This window comes from Artibeus jamaicensis, unplaced genomic scaffold (assembly GCF_021234435.1).
Source record: "Artibeus jamaicensis isolate MK-2021 breed Jamaican fruit bat unplaced genomic scaffold, CSHL_Jam_final scaffold_369, whole genome shotgun sequence".
In the NCBI taxonomy this organism is placed as follows: Eukaryota; Metazoa; Chordata; class Mammalia; order Chiroptera; family Phyllostomidae; genus Artibeus; species Artibeus jamaicensis.
Window position 1 is genome coordinate 36,721,672 of NW_026522042.1, and position 22,349 is coordinate 36,744,020.

General features: G+C 35.0%; 1 protein-coding gene across 2 annotated transcripts in view; it reads left to right on the top strand.

Moving 5' to 3' along the window:
• NDUFAF2 (NADH:ubiquinone oxidoreductase complex assembly factor 2) overlaps positions 1-22,349 on the top strand; it is a 162,616-nt gene that overhangs the window by 90,794 nt on the left and 49,473 nt on the right. The window contains exons 2-3 of one of the 2 annotated variants that reach the window (XM_037155844.2): positions 600-689; positions 19,924-19,964. In XM_037155844.2, coding sequence (XP_037011739.2) covers positions 600-689; positions 19,924-19,964 — 131 coding nt within the window. The remainder of the gene's footprint in view (positions 1-599; positions 690-19,923; positions 19,965-22,349) is intronic. The other variant, XM_053657397.1, reaches the window with a different exon arrangement.

Genomic DNA, 22,349 nt, shown 5'->3' on the forward strand with positions numbered 1-22,349 from the left:
CCCTTTGAGCAGTAACAAGTCGTGTGTGTGTGTGTGTGTGTGTGTGTGTGTGTGTGTGTGTGTGTGTGTTTATTTGTGTGTACTTGCAGAGTTGAGGGAGTGGAACACTGGTGATTAGTAAGGAAAACTTTTTTTGTTAGCCATTAGCGCTCTACAGATTAATTGGCTGCTCTTTTTCTGTACATAGAATCTAGATTTATTTCACTAAGATTAAGGTAGGAAATTAAATTTTTTGCAGTCATGTAGAAATTGCCTAATTCTAAATGGAATCTATTATTTTTCCTGTTAGTTCTTTTACCGTATGAAAAGGTGTACAATATCCGAAGAGAAAACTTTACTTGTAACTACTGTGTCATGAGTTCATTTAAAAATGTAATAATCACCCTGCTGGTATGGCTCAGTGGATTCTGTGCTGGCCTCGATTGCCAGTCAGGGCACATGCCTGGGTTAGGGGCCAGGTCCCCAGTGTGGGGTCATGTGAGAGGCAACCACACATTGATGTCTCTCTCCCTGTATTACTCCCTCCCTTCCCCTCTCTCTAGAAATAAATAAATACATTAAAAATATTTTTAAATGTAATAACCACTTTTATCTTGTAGGACAGACTATTCGAGAGAAAAGAATTGTAGAAGCAGCAAGTAAAAGAGAAATAGACTATGAAATAGGGGATATCCCAACAGAATGGGAAGGTAAGTTTCTGCTTTTTGTAGTATCTTATGAAAGGCAAATTATTTATATATAAACTTAATAAGAGAACATATAATTACATGTTTATTATTTCTGCAAAAATCTTTTAAAATCTGAATCCATGAAACTTTTTTTAAACATTGCATTTTTTAAAAATTGTAGATGCCACATTTTAGTAAGAAAACACATGACAGTGAGGGAATGGAGGACAGGGTGAGAGTGAGGGAACACAGCTTTGAGTTAGCCAACAAGTCTGCATGGTATTGCCCATAAAACGAAAGACACATTTTTCATTTTCACCAATAACTTTACTGATTTGGATATTTTGAGTATGTTGGCTATCTCCCACATGGTATAACACTGATCCTTCTTGATTAATGTCTCGATTTGATCACTATCAACTTCAGCTGGTCTACCCCATCATGGAGCATCATTGTCCAACAAGAAATCTCCAACAAGAAATTACAAAACTTTGCAAACCACTTTTGACAACATTTGTTGAGTCACAGCACCTTCTCTATATACTGCACAAATATTTTTTGTGTGTTTCAGTTGCATTTTTACCTTTCTTGAAATAATAAGGCATAATATACTGAAAATGTATATTTTCCTCCACCTTCATTAAAACGGCTACACAAAAATTCACCAATTTTGTTGTGTTTTTTTTAATGTATACTGATATGACAGGTGTTACAGTAGAATCTAACAAAATTGTTTGGAATGAAGTTAAAGACAATTAAGCACTAGTAGAACCATCTTACAGAGAACAACAAGTGAACTTTTTGGCCAACCCTTATCATGAAAAGAACTGTTAAGCATTTGAAGAACTGGGACAAGTGCAGGCGAAGCTCCAAAAATAGAAGACTGAAGAGGGCACTCACTGTCATATGCTGGTGATGCACTTGTACAAGTGCACTCAGTACCCACATGAATTTGGGAAAGTAACTCATACTTCTATCTTGCTTTTCTCTTTATAAATTGTGGAGAATACTTGCTGTAGATACCATTTGAAGTATTTGTTCAACTTACCATGACCCTGTTAGCTGACCCTTTATGTAGACAAGTATGGACACTTGATCCCTATCAAACATTGAAGTTAAGGCAAAAGAGGTAAAACAGTAGGAGCTGTCTCTCAGTATGGCCAGAACAGTAACATTTGAACTTGATAGTTTGTGGGTGGCTATCTTCAATCTACTATCTAAGCTTTGTTGCAGAAAAAGCTGATCTACTTAGAAGACAACAGAAACCAATCTTCCAAGAGAAGTAAATGCAAGATGCCAAATATTCCTAGGTTTTCACCATCTTTCCAGTTCCCAGTTTCATTTCTTTCTGAATGAAGTTCAACAGCAAGTCTGCCTTTGAGCTCTAAGAACCACTCCATAGCCTTGTTACAAATTTTCCTGTTTTCTTTCCCTGTTCTTAGTTTAGTACCTGGCACATTGGGAGGCACATAGTAAGCGCTTATGTAAGTATATATTGACTACATGAAATCTAGCTTAAGCTAGCATTTGTTATTTACAACTAGAAGAACCTTAACTAAAATACCAAAACCTATCTTAAGTATCACTTAACACTTTTCAAGCGTTCACCTGCATACCTGGCATTATAACACTGCTTTTATAATCATTATATAGTTCAATCATCATAGCAATCCCATGGGGTAGACACCTGTAATTATACCCATTGAATAGATAGGGAATCTAAGGTCTGGGATGATTATATAAATTGCCTAGGTTCTACAGCTACACACTGTAAGCAGTAGACTAATTGCTTCCTGGCCAGTATAGCATGATAGCTCCAGGCATTGTTACTTTTATGCCAGCATGTGAGTGTAAATATTTCCTTGGAAATATCTTTCTCCATTTCTTTTTGTTAGCTATGAAAATACTAGAACTATGAGAAAAGAACATAAAAATGGGTAGATACCAGAGAATTTTTGAAGAAGTACAGAATATAAACTGGCAACTTCTAGGAGGAGTAATTGAGCTTTCTTATTTTTATCAGACTTTTCCAGTGTTGTAAGCTACATTTGTAATTCTCAAGTAATGTTTGTGCCTTCTTAAAATGAGCCTATTTTATCATGTTCCCCAATAATAGTACAGAATTTAAATGTTTATAGAAATAAATTAAGTTATAAATAAACAAGTAGGTAATGACTCATTTTTTAGCTTTTAAGACTTTCAGAGAATTAGAATGAAGTTCTAATGCTTCTTATGGCTCTGTCCTAATCCACTAACTCAGCATAACTATCCCATAGGGCATATCCTAAAAACAAATGTATTAACCAAACACTGAAACTAGAACTAGTTTTGTAGTGTTACACATCGATTAAAGGTAAAAAATAAGAACTTTGTACCATGAAAAAGTAAATTAAAGTATACACAAACTCACAAAACAATATCTATAGGAAGGAAAGAGAAAAATATCTTTTATGATAAATAGCATCAATACCAAATGCATCTAAAGTACTTTTAGTTCCATGTGGATAGTATATTTGTCAATTACTAGTAGCAAAGTACAGGTACCCACAAGCTGCATATCCAACCACAGTATGTATTAGACAGTGTGCCCTTTTCTTTAATTTATTTAGTGACTAATGCTGTGTTGAGCACCTCTGTATTCATGGACTTTCCATTCTGGAGTGGGAAAGAAAAAGACAATAAATCAGACAAATAACTATATAGAATGTTAAAGAAAATAAAGCATAGAAAGGAAATAGTGTTGGAGAAGGTTTTGCAATTTTAAGAAGTATAAGGAAATAACCTTGCTAAGAAGATGACTTTTGAATAAATACAAAAGAAGGAGCTGTCCATGCAGATAAGTAGCAGAGGAGCATTACTAGAGAGCAAGTGCAAAAGCCCCGAGACAGCAGCATGCTCAGGTGTTTGAAGAAACAGCAAGGAAGCCCAAGTGACTGGAAAAGTGCCAGAGGGAAAGTAAAAATAAGGTTAGAAAAGAAACAGGATGCCTAATCATGTAGGGTCTTATAGGCCAGTTTGAAAAGAATAGTCATATGCTCTGAGTTATAATTCACAGGATGACTGTGGCTGCTGCATTGCAAAGAGACTGAGACAAAGCATGGAAACAGGAGGCTCTTGTGATAATTCAGGCAAGGGATAATTGTGATCCGCATCCAAGTAACAGTGGGTATGGAAAGAAGCAGTTGCATTCTGGATCTATTGTAAAAGTAGAACTGATGGCATTTGCTGACAGATTGGATGTGCAATATGAAAGAAGTCAGTGATGACTCTTAAGATTTTGGGATGTAACCTGGAAAATGGAGTTGCTATTGACTACGAGAGGCAAGATTGTGGGAGGAGCAAATTTTTTGTGGGGAGATGGAATAAATTTTGGAAATGTTAAGTTCAAGATTCCTATTACATTAGTACATCCAAGTAGAGATAATAAGTTGTATATAAGCCAAGAATTTAGTGAAAAATTTCAGGTTGCAGATAATATTTGGGAGTTGATAGCAAATAAATGACAAGTAAAGCCAGAAGACTGGATGAAATTACAAAGGGAATGAGTGTAAATAGAAAATGAGAGTTGAAAGACTGACCCCGCCTAAGTACTTCAAGTTTTAGAGACAAGACAAAAAAAGGAACAGCCAGAAAAGTAGGAGAAAACAAGAACAGTGTTAGTGCTAGAAGCCAAATGTCAAGGAGAAAAAAGTGATCAACCCTGTCAACTGAGAACTGAGAACTCTTCACTTTAAAAACAGGGAAGTCAAGGATCCTGACAAAAATAGTTCCATAAAATATTAGAAACAAAAAGAGAGAATTTGGAGAGAATGAGTGTAGACAATACATATGAGGAGTTCGTTTAACTGTAAAAGAAAGGAGAATATTGAGGCAGTACCTGGAGAGGAAAGTGGAGTCAAAAGAGTGATGTTTTGTTTTGTTTTGTTTTGTTTTATTGTAAAGACAGAAGTAACTGAATTTTGTAATAGTCATGGAAAAGATCAATTCAGAAAAGAACTGTTAACGATGCAGGAAAGAAGAAAGGTCTGGAGAAGGCAAGGCCAAACAGGACCTAGTATATATGCAGAATATTTGGCCTTTGACAAGAGCATGGAAAGTTCATCTGTAGTAATAGAGAAGCAGAGTGTATGGACATAGAAGAAGGTAGAGAGGTGGTAATGAGAACTTGTGTACATTCTGTTTGATTCCTTCATATCAAACAGGCAGGTTAAATAACATCCTAAGTGCAAACAGCAGCCACAATCAACATTTGTCTCCCAAATTGTCTCCAAAGTCTTTACTATTAATATTATAATATTGCCTACCTCATTAATAAACTGGCTAATTCATAAATATCCTTCAAGTTTTAGAGTAGACATTGATTCCTATGGAAATGTTTTCTGACTCCCATCTCTCACCCTCTCGTGCTAATTGGGATATACCTTTTTGTTATTTGTTTTTTCTTTCACTTTATGTTTCCCTCAAGCATAACACTTAACATTGTAAAATATTCCCTGTGTACTTATCTACCTCCTCTCCCTGGACTTAAAGATTCTTTAAGGATAGGGTCTTTACCCTGTTGTCATCGTAGTCTCAGGGCCTACCTCAATAATTAATGTAAAGTAAGTACATGTTCTATCAATATTTTTTGAATGAATGCATTTTAAATTGAAAGCAAATAGGAAGAGACATTTGGGGGACTTTGTTGACTTGCTGAAAATAGTACATTCTCTCCCTCTCTTTCTCCCTCCCTTCTCCTCTCTCTAAAAATAAATGAATGAAATCAGTTTAAAAAAAAACAGAAGTAGATGGAGTTTTATGGTTTCAGATCTTACATTAAGTCTTTAACTCATTTTGAATTTATTTTTGTATACGGTGTAAGAGAGGTCTAGTTTCCTTTTTTTTTTTCTTTGAATGTGTCTGTCCAGTTTTCCCAACACCACTGTTGAAGAGACTGTCAATGTGTAGTTTTACCTCCTTTGTGGTCATAGATGAATTGACCATGTAACTAAGAATTTGTTTCTTAGCCCCGTGTTCTGCTCTATTGATTCATGTGTCTATTTTTATGCCAGTACTGTACTGTTTTAATTATTACAGCTTTGTAATATACTTTGTGGTAATGGAGTATGATACTTCCAATTTTATTCTTCTTTCTCAAGATTGCTTAGCTTACTCAAAGTCTTTTATGGTTCCATATAAATTTTAGGGTTATTTGTTTTAGTTATGAGAAGAATGTCATTGGTATTTTGATAGGAATTGAGTTGAATCTATAGATTGCTTCGGGTACTATGGTAATTTTAACAATAATAATTCTTTGTACCCATAGGCATGGTATAACCTTCCATTTATTTGTGTCCTACTCAATTTCTTTCTTCAGTGTCTCATAGTTTTCAGAGTAGAGGTCTTTCACCTCCTTGGTTAAGTTTATTCCCAGGTCTTTTATTCTTTTTTATGTAATTGTTAATAGGATTGTTTTCTTTATTTCTCCTCTTGATTGCTCATTATTACTGTATAGGAACATGACAGATTTCTATATGGTAATTTTGTATCTTGCTACTTTACTGAATTCTTTTATTAATTCTATTAATATTTGGTGGATTCTGTAGGACTTTCTATATGTAGTATCATGCCATCTGTAAAAAGTGACAGATTTACATCTTCCTTTCCTATTTAGACACTTTGTATTTCTTTTTCTTGTTTGATTGCTATGGCTAGGTCTATGCATCTCTATTTTCATGGCAGGATTATTTACAATAGCCAAGATATGGAAGAAACCTAGGTGTCCATCAATAGATGAATGGATAAAGAAGATGTGAGCCTTGGCTGGCGTGGCTCAGTGGATTGAGCACTGGCCTGTGAACCGGAGGGTCACTGGTTCCATTCCCAGTCAGGGCACATGCCTGGGTTGTGGGCCAGGTTCCCAGTAGGGGGTATTCGAGAGGCAACCACACATTGATGTTTCTCTCCTTCTCTTTCTCCCTCCCTTTCCCTCTTCTAAAAATATATAAATAAAATCTTTTGTTAAAGATATGATACATACACACTGGAATATTACACAGAAATAAAAAGAAATGAAATCTTGCCATTTGCGACAACATAGATGGATCTAGAGGGTATTATGCTAAGTGAAATAAATCAAGCAGAGAATGACAAATACCATGTGGTTATACTTATATATATAACCAAAAACAAAACTGATTTATATAAATAGACCAAACAGGGTGGTAACCATAAGGGAAGAGGTGGGGGATGGGTGAAAATGAAAGGGGAATATAGTCAATAATATTGTGATAAGTTTACACAGGACAGATGATTACCAGAATTAGCAGGATGATTATATTGCAAGGTAGAAAAATGTTGAATCACTATGTGGTACACCTGAAGATAATATAATGTAATTAAGATTGCATATCAATTATACTTAAATAAAAATAATTTTTTAATTTAAAAATAAAGAATTTAAGTAAAAAATTAAAAAAACAAAAACATTGAATTACATCTTTTAAAGAAGAGAAATACATAACAGAGTGTACCACAGCAATTGGTTCCAAATATATAGAATACTCAGATAAAGGTTCAGTTGTGAGACATAGAATAGTACTAGCTATTGGACAGTCTACAAAGTTTCAGAAACTCTTTTAAGTTTAATTCACAGAATGAGGTCTTCTTCTTGTACAGAACTTCTTAAAAGCTGTATCTATAATGCAGATAGCATTTTATCTTCCAATTTTTTCCTTTTTTGTTGTTTACGCTGTTTAAGCTTATTTGCTGCTAGCAATAATAAACATTATTTATGTGAACCCTAAAATACATATAAAGTAGAATATAGCAGGAAAATCAGAAAGAGCCTGATCTGGTATTTCTTTTTAAAGGAAATTTAAGCTTTACTAATCAGATGTATTCATTAAAATGTAAGAATAAATCTTTAGAATAAAATCTGGTAAAAATTACTTCTTAGATATACTATACTATACCTGACTATCATTAACACAGTTAATAATGAACAACATCTCAGTATAAAGTGTCATATGTACTTTTAATTGGTCACCATGTTTTTTTCAGGCCAGAGTAAATCCCCACCAAGAACTATCACAGTAAGCTGCTTAAATTAATGGACAGAGCATGATACTGTCCTTGTCCCAGAATCAGAAGATATAGGTTATGATCAAGTCTTTCTTTGGCCATTTACCACTGTGGTCATTTAGAGCTAATCAACTAACCTCTCTGTTTTCATCTGTAAAATTAAAAGGCTGGATTCAAGATCCTTAAGGTTCCATCTATCTCTACTGTCCTATGATTATATGACTTTTAGAAATGTTTCTAATCAACTTGTGCTCCACCCAGTGTATTTGGACCTACTGTTCAACCAAATTGCTTGGCTGGGAATTACAGAGTTGATGATGATCTCCTGCATCAGATAATAGGATCAAGACATGTATTATTTATCTATTGCTGCATAACAAATTACCCCAAAAGTTAGAGGGAGACCAAGAACACCAAATATGTATAATCTCACAGTTACTGTGGGTCAGGAATCTAGGATGGCTTAGGTGAACATTCTGGCTCAGTATCTCTCCCAAGGCTACAGTCAGGGTATTGAGCTGGGCTGCAGTCGTCTCAAGGATTCTCTCATGGATCACCCCCTTCCTACCTCATTTATGTAGCTATTGTCAGGCCATAGAAGATTTACTTCCAAGCTCACTCAAATGGCTGTTGCCTGGCTTCAGGTCCTTCCTGGCTATCTGACTGAAGGTCTCAGTTCCTCGATAACTGTGAGCCTGAAATCTTGACATCAGATGCTGTTAGTCACTCCAAATAGAGTAACTTTATTACTCTTTTTTGAAGTTGTTTTTGCTATATTCTAGGTCCTTTTCATATGGAATTTATTTTATATTTTTCTGATTTTTAATATGAAGTAGTTATATATATTATTTAACAGCTCACTTTTTTACTCAACATTATTTTTAAAGAAATATCGATATTGATAAATACAGATATAATTCATTCTTTTAACAACTGGAAATAATTTATGGTATTTATTTTTCCCTAAGATTTAAAAAAATTGTTTATTCTATTATATTTGTCCCATTTTTCCCTTTTGCCCCTTCCACCCAGCCCACCCCTCTTGCCTACAGTCAATCCCCTCTCCACTGTCCACATCCATTCGTCATTCATACATGTTCTTTGACGAATAATCCCTTCCTCTTCCTCCTGCCATTCCCCCCTCCCTCCTCCCCTCCTACAGTTCTGTTTTTCTATGGTTCTATTTTTGTTGTTATTTTATTTTGTTCATTAGTTTCCAGTTATAGTGAGGTCTATGGTATAACCTCACTTACAACTCTTTCACCAACTGGCTTATTTCACTTAGCATAATAGTGTCCAGTTCCATCCATGGTGTCACAAAAGGGAGGACTTCTTTCTTTCTGCTGTGTGGTATTCCAGTTTATAAATGTACCACTATTTTTTTGTCTACTTATCTATTGATGGGCACTTGAGCTGTTTCTAACACTTAGCTCTTGTAAATAGCATTGCCATGAACATTGGGGTGCATAGGTTCTTTTGAATTGGTGTTTCAGGGTTCTTGGGATATATTCCCAGCAGTGCAATCAATGGGTCAATAGGCAGTTCTGTTTTTAGTTTTTTGAGGAAATTCCATACTGTTTTCCACAGTGGCTGCATCAGTCTGCATTCCCAGCAACAGTGCACTGGGGTTGCCTTTTGTCCACATCCTCACCAGCACTTGTGTTTTGATTTATCATTTCATATGGATTTTAGAATCAGTTTGTTAGTTTCTACAAAAATGTTTTCTAGAATTTGGGTTGGGGTTATGTTGAATTTATAGATCACTCTGCAAAACACTAACATTGTATTAATTTTTTAAATTATTTATTTATTTATTTTTAGAGAGAGGGGAAGGGAGGGAGAAAGAGAGGGAGAGAAACATCAATGTGTGGTTGACTCCCACATGGCCCCTACTGGGGACCTGCCCGAAACCAAGGCATGTGCCCTGACTGGGAATTGAACTGATGACCCTTTAGTTCACAGCCCATGCTCAATCCACTGAGCTACACCAGCCAGGCAAAACTAACATTTTAACAATAAGGATCTTTGAACTCTGTGTATCTCTTAATTTAATTTAGGACTTTTTAAATTTCCTCAAAGTTTGCAGTTTTTATTGTATAGATATTGCACATCTTTTGTCAGATTTATTCCTAAGTACTTCATATTTTTGTTATTGTAAATAATGTTTTTAAATTTTTGAGTGTTTGTTTCTATTATATAAATATGCAACAGTTTTTCTGTATTGACCTCATATCCTGTGACTTTGCTAAACTCAATTATTAAATATAGTAGCTTTTTTTGTCAGTCCCATCAGACTTTCTTCATAGAAGACCATGTGGTCTCTAAATAAAGACATTTTACTCCTTTCTTTCCAACCTAGATGCCTATAATTTTATTAAATCTTGTCTATTTACACTGGCTAGAACCTCTAGTACACTGTTGAATAGGAGAGATAAAAATGGACATTCTTGCCTTTTTCCTCATATATTAATCTTTTTATATATTGTGGACTGGGTTATTTAAAGTTTTGTTTAGAATTTTATATCTATGTTCTTGAGAGATACTAGTTACTAATTTTTTAATATATTTTATTAATTATGCTATTACAATTGCCCCGTATTTCCCCCTTTATTCCCCTTCACCCTGCACACCCCCTCCCATCCATATTCACTCCCTTTAGTTCATATCCATGAGTCATATATATGTTCTTTGGCTTCTCCATTTCTCATACTATTCTTAACCTCCCCATTTATCTTCTACCTACCAGTTATACTACTTATTTTCTGTACCTTTTCTCCCTCTCTTCCCACTCATTCCCCTGCTGATAACCCTCCATGTGATCTCCATTTCTGTGTTTCTGTTCCTGTTCTGTTATTTGCTTAGTTTGTTTTTGTTTTCATTTTAGGTTCAGTTGTTAATAGCTGTGAGTTTGTGTCCTTTTATTGTTCATATTTTTTATCTTCTTTTTCTTAGATAAATTCCTTTAACATTTCATATGATAAGGGTTGGGTGATGATGAACTCCTTTAACTTGTCCTTATCTGGGAAGCACTTTATCTGCCCTTCCATTCTAAATGATAGCTTTACTGGATAGAGTAGGTATTCTAGCTTGTAGGTCCTTGACTTTCATGACTTGGAATACTTCTTTCCAGCCTCTTCTTGCCTGCATGGTTTCTTTTGAGAAATAAGCTGAGATTCTTATGGGCACTCCTTTTTAGGTAACTGTTTCCTTTTCTCTTGTTGCTTTTAAGATTCTCTCCTCATCTTTAATATTGGCTAATGTAATTATGATGTGTCTTGGTGTGTTCCTCCTTGGGTCCAACTTCTTTGGGACTCTCTGGGCTTCCTGGATTTCCTGAAAGTCCATTTCCTCCACCAGATTAGGGAATTTCTCCTTCATTATTTGTTCAAATAAGTTTTCCACTTATTTGCTGCTCTTCCTCTTCCCCTTCTGGTACCCCTATAATTCGGATGTTGGAACGTTTAAAGATGTCCTGGAGGTTCCTAAGCCTCTCCTCATTTTTTGAATACTTGTTTCTTCATTGTGTTCTGTTTGAGTATTTCTTTCTTCCTTCCGGTCCACACCGTTGATTTGAGTCCTGGTTTCCTTACCATCACTGTTGCTTTCCTGGAGTAAAGGAAAATACATTTTCCTTTATTTCACTTAGCATAACCTTCATTTTTTCATTGAGTTTGTGACCATATTCAACCAATTCTGTGAGCATCCTGATTATCTGTGTTTTGAACTGTGCATCTGATAGGTTGGCTATCTCTTTGTCGCTTAGTTGTTTTTTTTTTCCTGGAGTTTTGATCTGTTCTTTCATTTGGGCCATTTTTTTTTTTGGTCTCATGGGTCCTTAGGTGTTCACCAGCACAGGGCAACCCACCCCTCTCGCTGCATTTGGACACTGTGTGTAGGGGAGGGGTCCAAGAAGGGAAAATGGCGCTCGCTCCATTCTCTGCTGGTTTTCAGTCACTTCCCCTGCTACCCACAAGTAAATTGGGCCCTTCTGGTGCTGATTCCCAGGTGGGTGGGTTTGTGAACATTTAGGACCCTGTGGGTCTCTCCAATGAACTCTCCTATGAGGCTGGGAATTTCTCCCACTGCCGCCTCAACCCCACAGGTGTTTTCAATCACAGATTTGAGGCTTGATTTCCCCTGCACTGGAACCCAGGGTTGCTTGGTTGTGCGAGGAGGGACAGTGTGTCTACCTACGTCTCCATCTTGGCTGAAAGGAGAATCTAACTCTTTTTTTTTTCTTGTAACATCTTGCTTGGTTTCAGTATCAGTGTAATGCTGATCTCATGAGTTTGGACATATGTTTTCTTCAATGTGTGTAAGAGTTTACATAGAGTTAATAATACTTTTAAAAATATTTGATAAATTTAACCATTGAAGCTATCTGGGCCTGAAGTTTTTAACTACAAATTAAATTTCTTTATTAGATTTAGGATATTCAGTTTATCTCTTTCTTCTTGAGAGACACTTGGTAGGTTATATCTTTCAAAGAATGTGTTCATCTAAGTTTCAATTTTTTTTTGGCATAAAACTGACCATAATATACTCTTATTATTCTTTTAATGTCTTTAAAAGACATTAAAAGCAATGTGACCACTCATTCCTAGTTGTTATGGCTGAATTGTATCCCCTCAAATTCTATATTGAAATCTTAACCCTGGTGGTATTTGAAGACAGTGTCTTTTAAGAGGTAATTGTTAACATTAGGTTCCTAGGATGGGACTTAATCTATTATGACTGGTGATTAGGACACACATGTACAGAGGGAAGACCATGTGAAGATACAGAGAATAGATCGCCATTTAAAAGCTGAGGAGGGAAGTCTCAGAAGAAACCAACCTTGCTAACACCTTAAACTCAGACTTCTAACTTCCAGAATTGTGAAAAAAAAATTTTTTTTGTTGATTAAGCCACCCAATCCGGGGTGCATTCTTATGGCAGCACAGGCAAACGAATACATTTTTGAGTACTGTTTATGATTCCATTTTATTTCCCTTTGTAGGTTATTAGGTATGTCCCTTTATTTTTTATTTTAGTAATTGCTTTAGATTTTATAGACTACATCTTCAATGTAGCAGTCTTTATGTGATTATTCCACTCCATATGGAGTATAAGAATCTTATAAAAGTATACCACCATGTTTCCCTTCTACTATTCTGTTGATATTGTCACACATGTTGTTATTGTCACATATTATCATATATTGTCACAGTTCTATACATGTTACACACTACACACTACATTGTTATTTTATGTAAACAGTGAACTAGCATTTAGATTTAATTAATTAGAAAAATATGACATATTTATGTGTACTGTTACCATTTGTAATGTTTTTCATGCCTTTTTTAGATCCAGAAATCTATCTGGAGTCATTTTTTTTTAGTCTGTAAGGCTTCCTTTAACATTTCTTCAAATGTAAGTCTGCTGGTGTTGAACTCTTTCAGCTTTTATATGCCTTAAATATATTTTTAAAGAGATTTTTCTTGGTATAGCAGCCTAGGTTGATTTTTTTTTCTTTCAATAGTTCAAAAATATTCTACTTTACACAGTTTCTGTTGAGAAATTCTGTTGCTGTGCTTATCTTTATCCCTCTGTGTGTAATATATATTTTCTTCTCTGGCTTTCTAAAGTTTTTTCATTTTTAAGTGGCTTTGAGCAATTTGACTATGATGTAACATGATGGTGTGCCTTGTGCTTATAGCTTCTTAAGCTTCTTAGACCTATGGATTTATAGTTTCCATCAGATTAAGAAAAATTTTGCCATAATTTCTTCGTATTTTTTCTGTCATTTTCTGACCTCTGTTTATTTACAGTTTTGGGCTGCTTGGAGTTGTCCCACGGCTCACAGAGGCTCCATTCATTTATGGAGACTTTTTTCTCATTGGGTGTCATTTTGTGTAGTTTCTCTTGCTGTATCTTCAAATCCACTAATGTTTTTTTACAGGGTAAATTTTCTTTTACTTCATCTCGAGTATTTTTTATGTTAGACACTGTAGTTTCATCTCTAACAATTTTGATATGGGTCTATTTTGTATCTTTCAAGTCTCTACTTAACATTTTAATCTTTCCTCTAGATTTTTGAGTGTATGGAATATAATTTTAACTTTTAATATTCTTGTCTGCTAATTCCACTACCTGTGTCTGCTTTCACCTAGTTTTGGCTAGTTGATTCTTTTCTTTTCAGTATGGGAAGTGTTCCCTGCTTCTTTGTTTCCATAACAATTTCTGATTGGATATCAAACCTTTTGAATTTTTGTCTACTTGTTTACTGAATATTTTTGTATCCCTGTACATATCATTGAACTTTGTTCTAAGACACAGTTAAGTTTCTTGGAAATAGTTTGATCCTATCAGGGCTGGTTTTTAAGATTTGTCAGGTAGACTGGAGCAGAGTTTAATCTAAGACTAATAATTTTGCACTGTTGATGGAAGTAATTAATCACATACATTCCATGACCTTTGCCATATTTTCATAGTTAGAAGTAAGTCACAGGTTCTGCCTTTTCTCAAGGGGAAGAGATCACACAAGGGCTTGTACACTAAGAGGTAGGAGTTGTGGAGGCTACTTTAGGAGTCTGTTCTTTACACATAGTAACATGAATGACCTTAAGAACAATATGTTGAGTAAAATTAGCTAGTTGCAAAAGAGTACATACTGTAAGATTCCACTTATGAGAAATTGTAGATAAGGCAAAAGTAGTCAATCCAGACAAAGTATATCACTCATTGGGGGCTGTGAGTAGATTGAGGTGGGTATTTGCATACAGACACTAGGGAACTTTTGGCAGTGATGAAAGTACTGTTTATACTGATCATGGTGCCAGTCATAAGGTTGTACACATTGTCAGAATTCGTGGAATTGCATACTTAAAATGATTTCACTATATTATATATAAATTATATCTCAATAAAGTTGATTTAAAAAAGAACAGTAACAGTGATGGGCATCACAAAATTTGTAACTTAAATGTACCAACTAAATCTATTAATATTCTTAAGATATGCTTCAATCAATAATCACAAAATGACTAATTTCATAATGTATTATTTGACAAATGTTCATAATTAAAAATGTGGATTTTTATAGTTCTTTATGATGCATCAATACTCACAACTAACAAAGATCATTTTTTTTGTAAAGATGAGGCTTTATTATGATGGCTTTTCCTTGAGTGAAGTAAACAACACGTATTTCTAATATAATATCTTTTTGTTCAGACTGTTGATAATCTTTCTACAGTTTTAGTTCTGAATGGTCACTTTACTGAATCTGGTGATAAATGTCTCATTTACTTTAATCTCTGTTGACAATGATTCTAAAAGTATATTAGCTAGTTTCAGCTCTGGCTGGTGTAGCTCAGTGGATTGAGTGCTGGCCTGCCATCCCTGATTCCCAGTCAGGGCACATGCCTGGGTTGCAGGCCAGTTCCCAGCAGGGGGCATATGAGAGGCAACCATACATTGATATTTCTCTCCCTCTCTCCTTCCCTTCCCCTCTAAAGATAAATAAATAATCTTTAAAACAATGTAAAATCTTAAAAAAATAAAAGCATATTAGCTAGTTTCAGTGCCTGTGGAGATTTGTAGAGTGTATGCTTTATGAAGTATTTTCCTGTCTGCTTCTTCCGGTCTCTTTTAGTTATTAGTGGGAGCTTTAATTTGCATGCTCACTTTTATGCTCATAATAGTGTGTTATGTTCCAATAAGAGTATTAAAACTCAATGAAAATCTTATGCATACTGATGAGAGTGCAAATAAACATTGAAAAAGGAATACTGGGATCTGAAGGCATAAACTGCCCTATTATTTTGCTAAATTGTATTCAAACAATGGTTACATTATAATGAAGACTGACACAGAATCTGCCATACAGATATAATTAGCAAAGGCAATGTCATTATATAATTTATAATTGGATAGAGGTTCAGTTGCAGATTATTCTGAGATTAAAAAAAGAAATGTAATGATTTGATATTAATGTTTATTTTTATTCTTTTCTCCTCCTAAATCTGGCCAACCTTCAGCAGGGCATTTCCTTTGTTGTATGTAGTGAGTGGGAAACTAGGCATGTTATATAAATGAGTAGTCACATTGAAAATTTCCAGTTGTAAACCTTTATTAGATGTATAACAAAGAATGGGCATTAACCATCATCTCATGAAGACATTTCAAATATCTGGTTATTGTAAAATTATAAATATACAAATTTATGTTAGCAATTGCATTCATCCAGATTAAAGATTTTTTTTCCTTCAGATATTTGAAGCAAAGCTAAAGGAAGCTCTTATATCATTTCTTGGAGAATAGTGTTCCATGAAAATGAATAGTCTAGGTGGCACTTAATACATTATCTGAATTATATTATATTCTTACATCTATGAATGAATTTTATAAACTTATTGAAAACCAGTAAGCTTTAGAAAACACGTATCAGAGTTTCCTCAACCTATTAGTCTACCTTGGGATTTAAAAAAATTATTTGGATTCTACTGAAATATTTTTTTGTTTTTCTAACCTTAAAAAGGGGTGGAAATGCTGTTTGTAGACTCATCAATAAGACAAATTGCTGTTTCTAGTTGTTTTTTCTCATGGTGATAGCAAATGTGCATTGTCCCATTATACTTTTTCCACCTGATCTATTGCCAAAAGTATGTTTTCATAGACTCTAGAATACATGGTAATCAATGGTAAAAAGTAGGCTAGTTAATAATAACTTTTATTCTAGGTAATATGAAAGTGTTTTGAGTCAAGATAAATAGTTGTTGCTAAAAGGCTTATACTTAACAGTTGCCCTAGCACACGAGTTGGCAAACATTCTCTTTAAAGGGCTAGATGTTAAATATTTTAGGCATTTTGGGCCATGTGGTCTGTTACAACTACTTATTTTTGCTGTATCAGAAAAGTAGTCATAGATGATGTATAAATAAGTGAGTGTGGCTGTGTTCCCTTAAAGCCTTTTTTATGGACACTGAAATTTGAATTCTATATAACTTTCATATGTCATGAAATACTGTTCTTCGTTAGTCGATTTTGACTTATATTATATTATATCAAAATTATATTATCCTGAAAGCTTTAGGCTACAACCCATGCTCTACCTGTTGATTTTTCTGAATTAAGTTTTTAATCTAGAATAAAACTGAAAATTTATTGCTTAAGCCTTTTCAAGTTATATGACTTATGTTGAATTATTATAGAAGAAGCCCCTTTTGTAGAAAAAATACCTATAAATATAGATAAGTAAATTTTATTTTGACCACAAAGAGGTAATTGAAAAATTCCATAAACCAGGAATCCATAAATCAAGACAAATTCTTTCCTTGATTGCACAGAGGAATCTTGCTGTTACAAACTTGGATTTTCTAATATAGGTCAAAATCCCATTAAAACAAATATTTTACAGTGGAATATTTTATATTGGAAGTATTCATTCAACAGCTGTATTAAATACCAACTCTTTCAAGGAATTTAGGTGGTAGAAAAATAAATCCCCTACAGATGCATCCTGCCTTTGACAGCCTAACAAGGATATAAAACCTGTACAATTATGGCTAGAAATGGACCAAATCAGAAGCTATTAATAAAGACAACATAGAAAAGAATAACAGGGTTAGAAGTTCAGAAACAAGAGTGGAGAAGGCAAAACACTAGGGCTGTATTAAAAATAGACACATGGGATTAGTGGAAAAGAAAACAGAGCAGGGAGAAATAACTAATCCCAGGACCACAGTTGAATGTTGCTTGTTCTTCCCCACAACCATTCAGCACTGGGCTTGTCAGTGCTTGTCAGTGCTTGTCAGTGCTGAGGATAGGTCCTGGTGTTATTACCTATATCACTCACTGAAGGCTGGCTGGTGGGAGTAGGTGGTCAGAAGAGGACGTGAACCAACAGAGTTCAGATTTTTAGAGTCAGTTCAACCAAGTTTGCTTCCCAGTCTGTTACTCACTAGTTATGTGAGTTTAGGCGAGTTACTTTATCTTTCTGAACTCAGTTCCCAGTCTATAAAATTAGGTCAATAATTCTTATGTTCTTACATGTAATTACACCTATTTCTCTTCCTAGTTTAGTGTTCTTTGTTTACTAAAGTTTAAGAGACTGCTTAGTTAGTAGACCATGGGTGGTTTTTGGAGCCAGAGGCAGGGTCAGATCTGGATTCAAATCCCACCGTTACTACTTAGGTATAAATTTGGGAAAGTTATTGAATTTCTCTATAAAATAAAGGTTCCTCGCAATTTTGTAATGAAGATTGAATCTATAAAGTGATAAAATAGCAGTTTTGTACTTCTTAAAGACTATATTCTTTACAGTATATTTTATCACAGTTTTTGATATATCTTCATAGGCCAAACAGATATTATTGATCTTTGCTTTTTTGAGTTTCTTGTAAAAAATATAGGTTATTGATTAATTATGAGAATAGTAACAACTTAGACTTGCATGCTTACCGTACACCAAACTCTGTCTCTGAATTTATATATATTATTTGATGTAACTTTAATAACACTAAAATACAGATACTGTTATGATTTCTATTTTATACATGGGAACTCTGATGCTGAGAAAATTAAATGAACTGCCCCAGGTAGCACAGCTAGTAAATAATGAAGCTGGTATTTGAACCCAGAAAATCTGCCTTTACTCTCCTAAACCCTTTGAGACCCTGACATCTCAAACAAGCTCTCATCAGAAACAATGAGACCAAGTCATTCCATCCATGGTGCTTACATTCTTCAACACCTAAAAACTAGCCCTCACTTGCCTCTTTCCTAATGTACTATTTTTTTCATTCAGCAAATATTTATTGGTACCCATCACCTGCCACCCATCTTGAAATATAGTCATGAACAAAGCAGACAAGGTACAGGATCTCATCGATTTTATGGCCCAACAGAAAGTGTGCATAACATAAAACAAGTAATTACAATAAAACATGTAAGTCTTCTCATAGAGGAATTTTTTTTATCTTTTATTCAAACTGAGATGTGAATTCCCAATTGTGGGTTGGTACTGGGATATTCATTCCACCTTTGAATTTCCATAGCATTTTATCAGGACTTCCACTTGAAATACCTTCCACCTTGCATTCTAGTTCCTTATGATTATGACATCTCTTTCAACCTGCAAGTACTTCAGGAGCCAGGCAGGATACCTGTGATATTCTCCTTAGCATCATTGAGAGAACATACATTTGTGTACTGTATATATAGTAGGCAGTAAATAAATGCTGTTGAGAGAATGAAGCAAAAAATAAGTCGTAGAGGTTTATATACTTCCATTATCTTTTTTGTTTTAAATTCTTAAATATTTCACTTTGAAATGTCTCCTTCTTCATGTTAATGGTTATTCGAGGAAGGTATGTAACCAATCGAAAGTTATTCCTGCTTCTCACCAACTATTCTCTCAAAATTTAATTCACAGCAATCTCCTCTGGAAGAAGTTAATTACTATTTGTAAGGCTTTCAAAGTCTGCTTGTAGTGGCCATCTAATGCACTATTAGTTACATTGCTCTTTGTGCTCTTTTCAGACCCTTCTTTCTACTATCAGTGATTTTGATACACCTCCGTAGAGGCAGCCCCACTCCCTTCCCATTGCTATGAAGCATCTACAGCAGTGCTCGGTGCCCACCGAACACTTTAGAAATATGGGCTCTTTCTACTCTGCAGCGCATCTCCCAGGTGCTAGAGTTAAAACCCTATGATACCAACTGTAAGAGTTAGGCTGCTTGCCAGAGCAGATCAGAAGAGAAATCTTTTAAATTGAAACTTTCTATGTCCCTACCTTTGTTAATTGAGCAGTGACTAATTAAAGCTTTCAGGATAATATAATTTTGATATTGCCTTGAAGTTTGCTGTACTGCAATTGGCATATATGCTATATATACATTAACTTGAATTTAGATGGTTATATGAGGTATGATTTCAGATATGAAAATGTCCTCTCTTTATCCTCCCAAACTGTTACATTTTTTCATGACACAAATTACCTTCTGACATCATACATTTGGGTTTTTCTTTTCTGTACTCCCTTCACTAGCACATACGCTACAGGAGAGAGAAAATTGGTGTTTGATTCCCTGTTGTACCTCCAGTGCCTAAAACATGTAACAGCTGCTCGATAAATATTTATGTTATGCATGAATGAATAAAATGTTTGTGCAAATTATAGAAAACTTACGTTTATTTTTTTTCTAGCTTGGATTAAAAGAACAAGAAAAACTCCACCTACTATGGAGGTAAGAATGCACAAGGAAAATATTCAAATAGCATGTGTTTATAATGTTTCTCAATTGGGAATTTGTTCCCCCCAGTACACATGAGGACTCAGAATAAATATATATCTTGCCAAAGTATTTATTTTACTCCATGGAAAATAATTAAAAACATTTTTATAATAAAATAAATATACAAATTATGGGATATAATAAAATTAATATACACTTTAAAATGAAATAATGAAAACATAAAACAAAATTAAAACAAAGTAAAAACACTTTTTAGAAAGTTTGGACTTATAGCAGCTTGCATCAGGACATTTCCCCTGGCCCCTGAGAGCTCTCTGTTCTGATACTTTGGTGGAAAAGTTTGAGAAACACTGAATATCTTGCTCCTGTCCAAATCATTCTCTACTTGTTTGCCTTTATTATATACAAAACTTAAAAATTTCATCATTTTACATAAATTGAACTATTGTGTATACAAAAAAAGCTTTTAAAAAGATTTTACTTATTTATTTTTAGAGAGAGGGGAAGGGAGGGAGAAAGAGGGGAGAGAAGCATCCATGTGTGAGAGAAACATCATTTGATTGCCTCGTGCACACCCCCAACCAGGGACCTGGCCCGCAGCCCAGGCATGTGTCCTGATCAGGAACTGAACCGGCTATCCTTTGCTTTGTGGGATGATGCCCAAACCACTGAGGCACCGCACCAGTCAGGACTAAAAAAAACTTTTAAATATGCAATAAGCACTCAGTAATTACTTGTTGAATTATATTTTTATTTAAGACTTTAAAAATATAGTTTTGGTGGTATGCAGAATAAAAAGCATAGCAGTGCTATGGCATATGTGTTTTAAAACATGTTTATTTTATAATTTTTATTTTAAAACAAAAGTATAAAGTGTTATAAAAATATTTTGTAAGACATAAATGTATTTCATAAAAGGAAAATCTCCAAATTCACTAGTACACTACCTATATCTTTTCTTCTGCTATTTCGGACTTCCCTCCTCTTTTCTCTCCCCTATTCCCTCACTACTACAAACCTGTATGACAACATAAATGAGCTCCAAAACTCAGAACCCACTGTCGTTGAGAGCTGGGGTATTCTAGGGAAGAACTCGTTATCACCCATAAATCGGCATACCTCCTTTACTTGCTCCATTCCTCCTCTGCTGACCGCATCGATGTTCATCTGGCCAAAGTTTGAGCGAGCACATCTCTAAGCCCATCTCTAGCTTTGTACACTGCTTCTACCTTGGCCCTGTTCTACTTTTCTCAGACCCTTCTTTCTAATATCAGTGAACTTGGGAATAAAAGAGAAAAAAAGTCAGTGTGATCCAAGATTTAGAAGTATCACCAGTGATTTACAAAGGTAGGATAGTTCAAGGAGCCCTTGTGATTCACCTTGTCTTGGTCATAAGAACAAAGGCCTTAATCCATTGTTTGTCCTATAGAACTGTGAAAGCCTTCTTCTGTGGAACCATTGATAGACAAAGTGATTATTAGTTGAAGGCTACTGCAAGGATCAGACCTAAGGCACCACTCTTGTAAATTTTAGGTAATCCTAGCATCTCAGGCTCCAATCTGAGTGAGACCAAGTCATTCCATCAGTGATACTCATATGTTTTTTTAATTTTTAAATATTTTATTTAGTTTTAGAGAGAAGGGACAGAGTGGAGAAAGAGAAATATCAATGCACAAGAGAAACATTGATTGGCTGCCTCTCACATGCCCCCAACCAAGGACCTGTCCTGCAACCCAAGGCATGTGCTCTGACCAGGAATGAACAGAGACCCTTTTGGTTTGCCAGACGACACCCTGTCCACTGAGCCAAACCAGTCAGGGCCATGCTTATATTCTTGAATATCTGAAAAGGAGCTCTCTCTGGCTCTTTTTTAATGTATTATTAATCACATCATTCTTCAAGTTCTTCTGTACCCTCCCCAACACACACACACACACACACACACTCACCCCTTTCCATTGTGTTTCAGGAATTTCTGTTTCTTTGTTAGCAAATTACCCTTCACCTTTAATATTTTCCTAGGAACTTTCTCTGCCACATAGCCTACACTGAAGTCTGCCTATGTCTGGAAGATTTCTTCTTTCCTTGAGGTGAATTTTCCCACAGCCCACAGAAAGAAAGTGGGTTCAACTGTCCCTCCCTTCCCCCAGTCCCTTCTAAAATATTCTTCCATTTTGTGGGCCCAGGGGAGTGTAGTACTTTTGCAATTCAAGTATATTTCTTTCTACTTGGTTGTCACTTTCATTTTTGCCAATCCAGGCCACTTTTCCACACAGATACAGAAATTAGAACCAGATTCACAGACTTCTCCCTTCCTTCAGTGTCTTCCTAGTCATAGCTGTTCAGTGCTTTGCCTTTGTTCACACTGGCATCTCT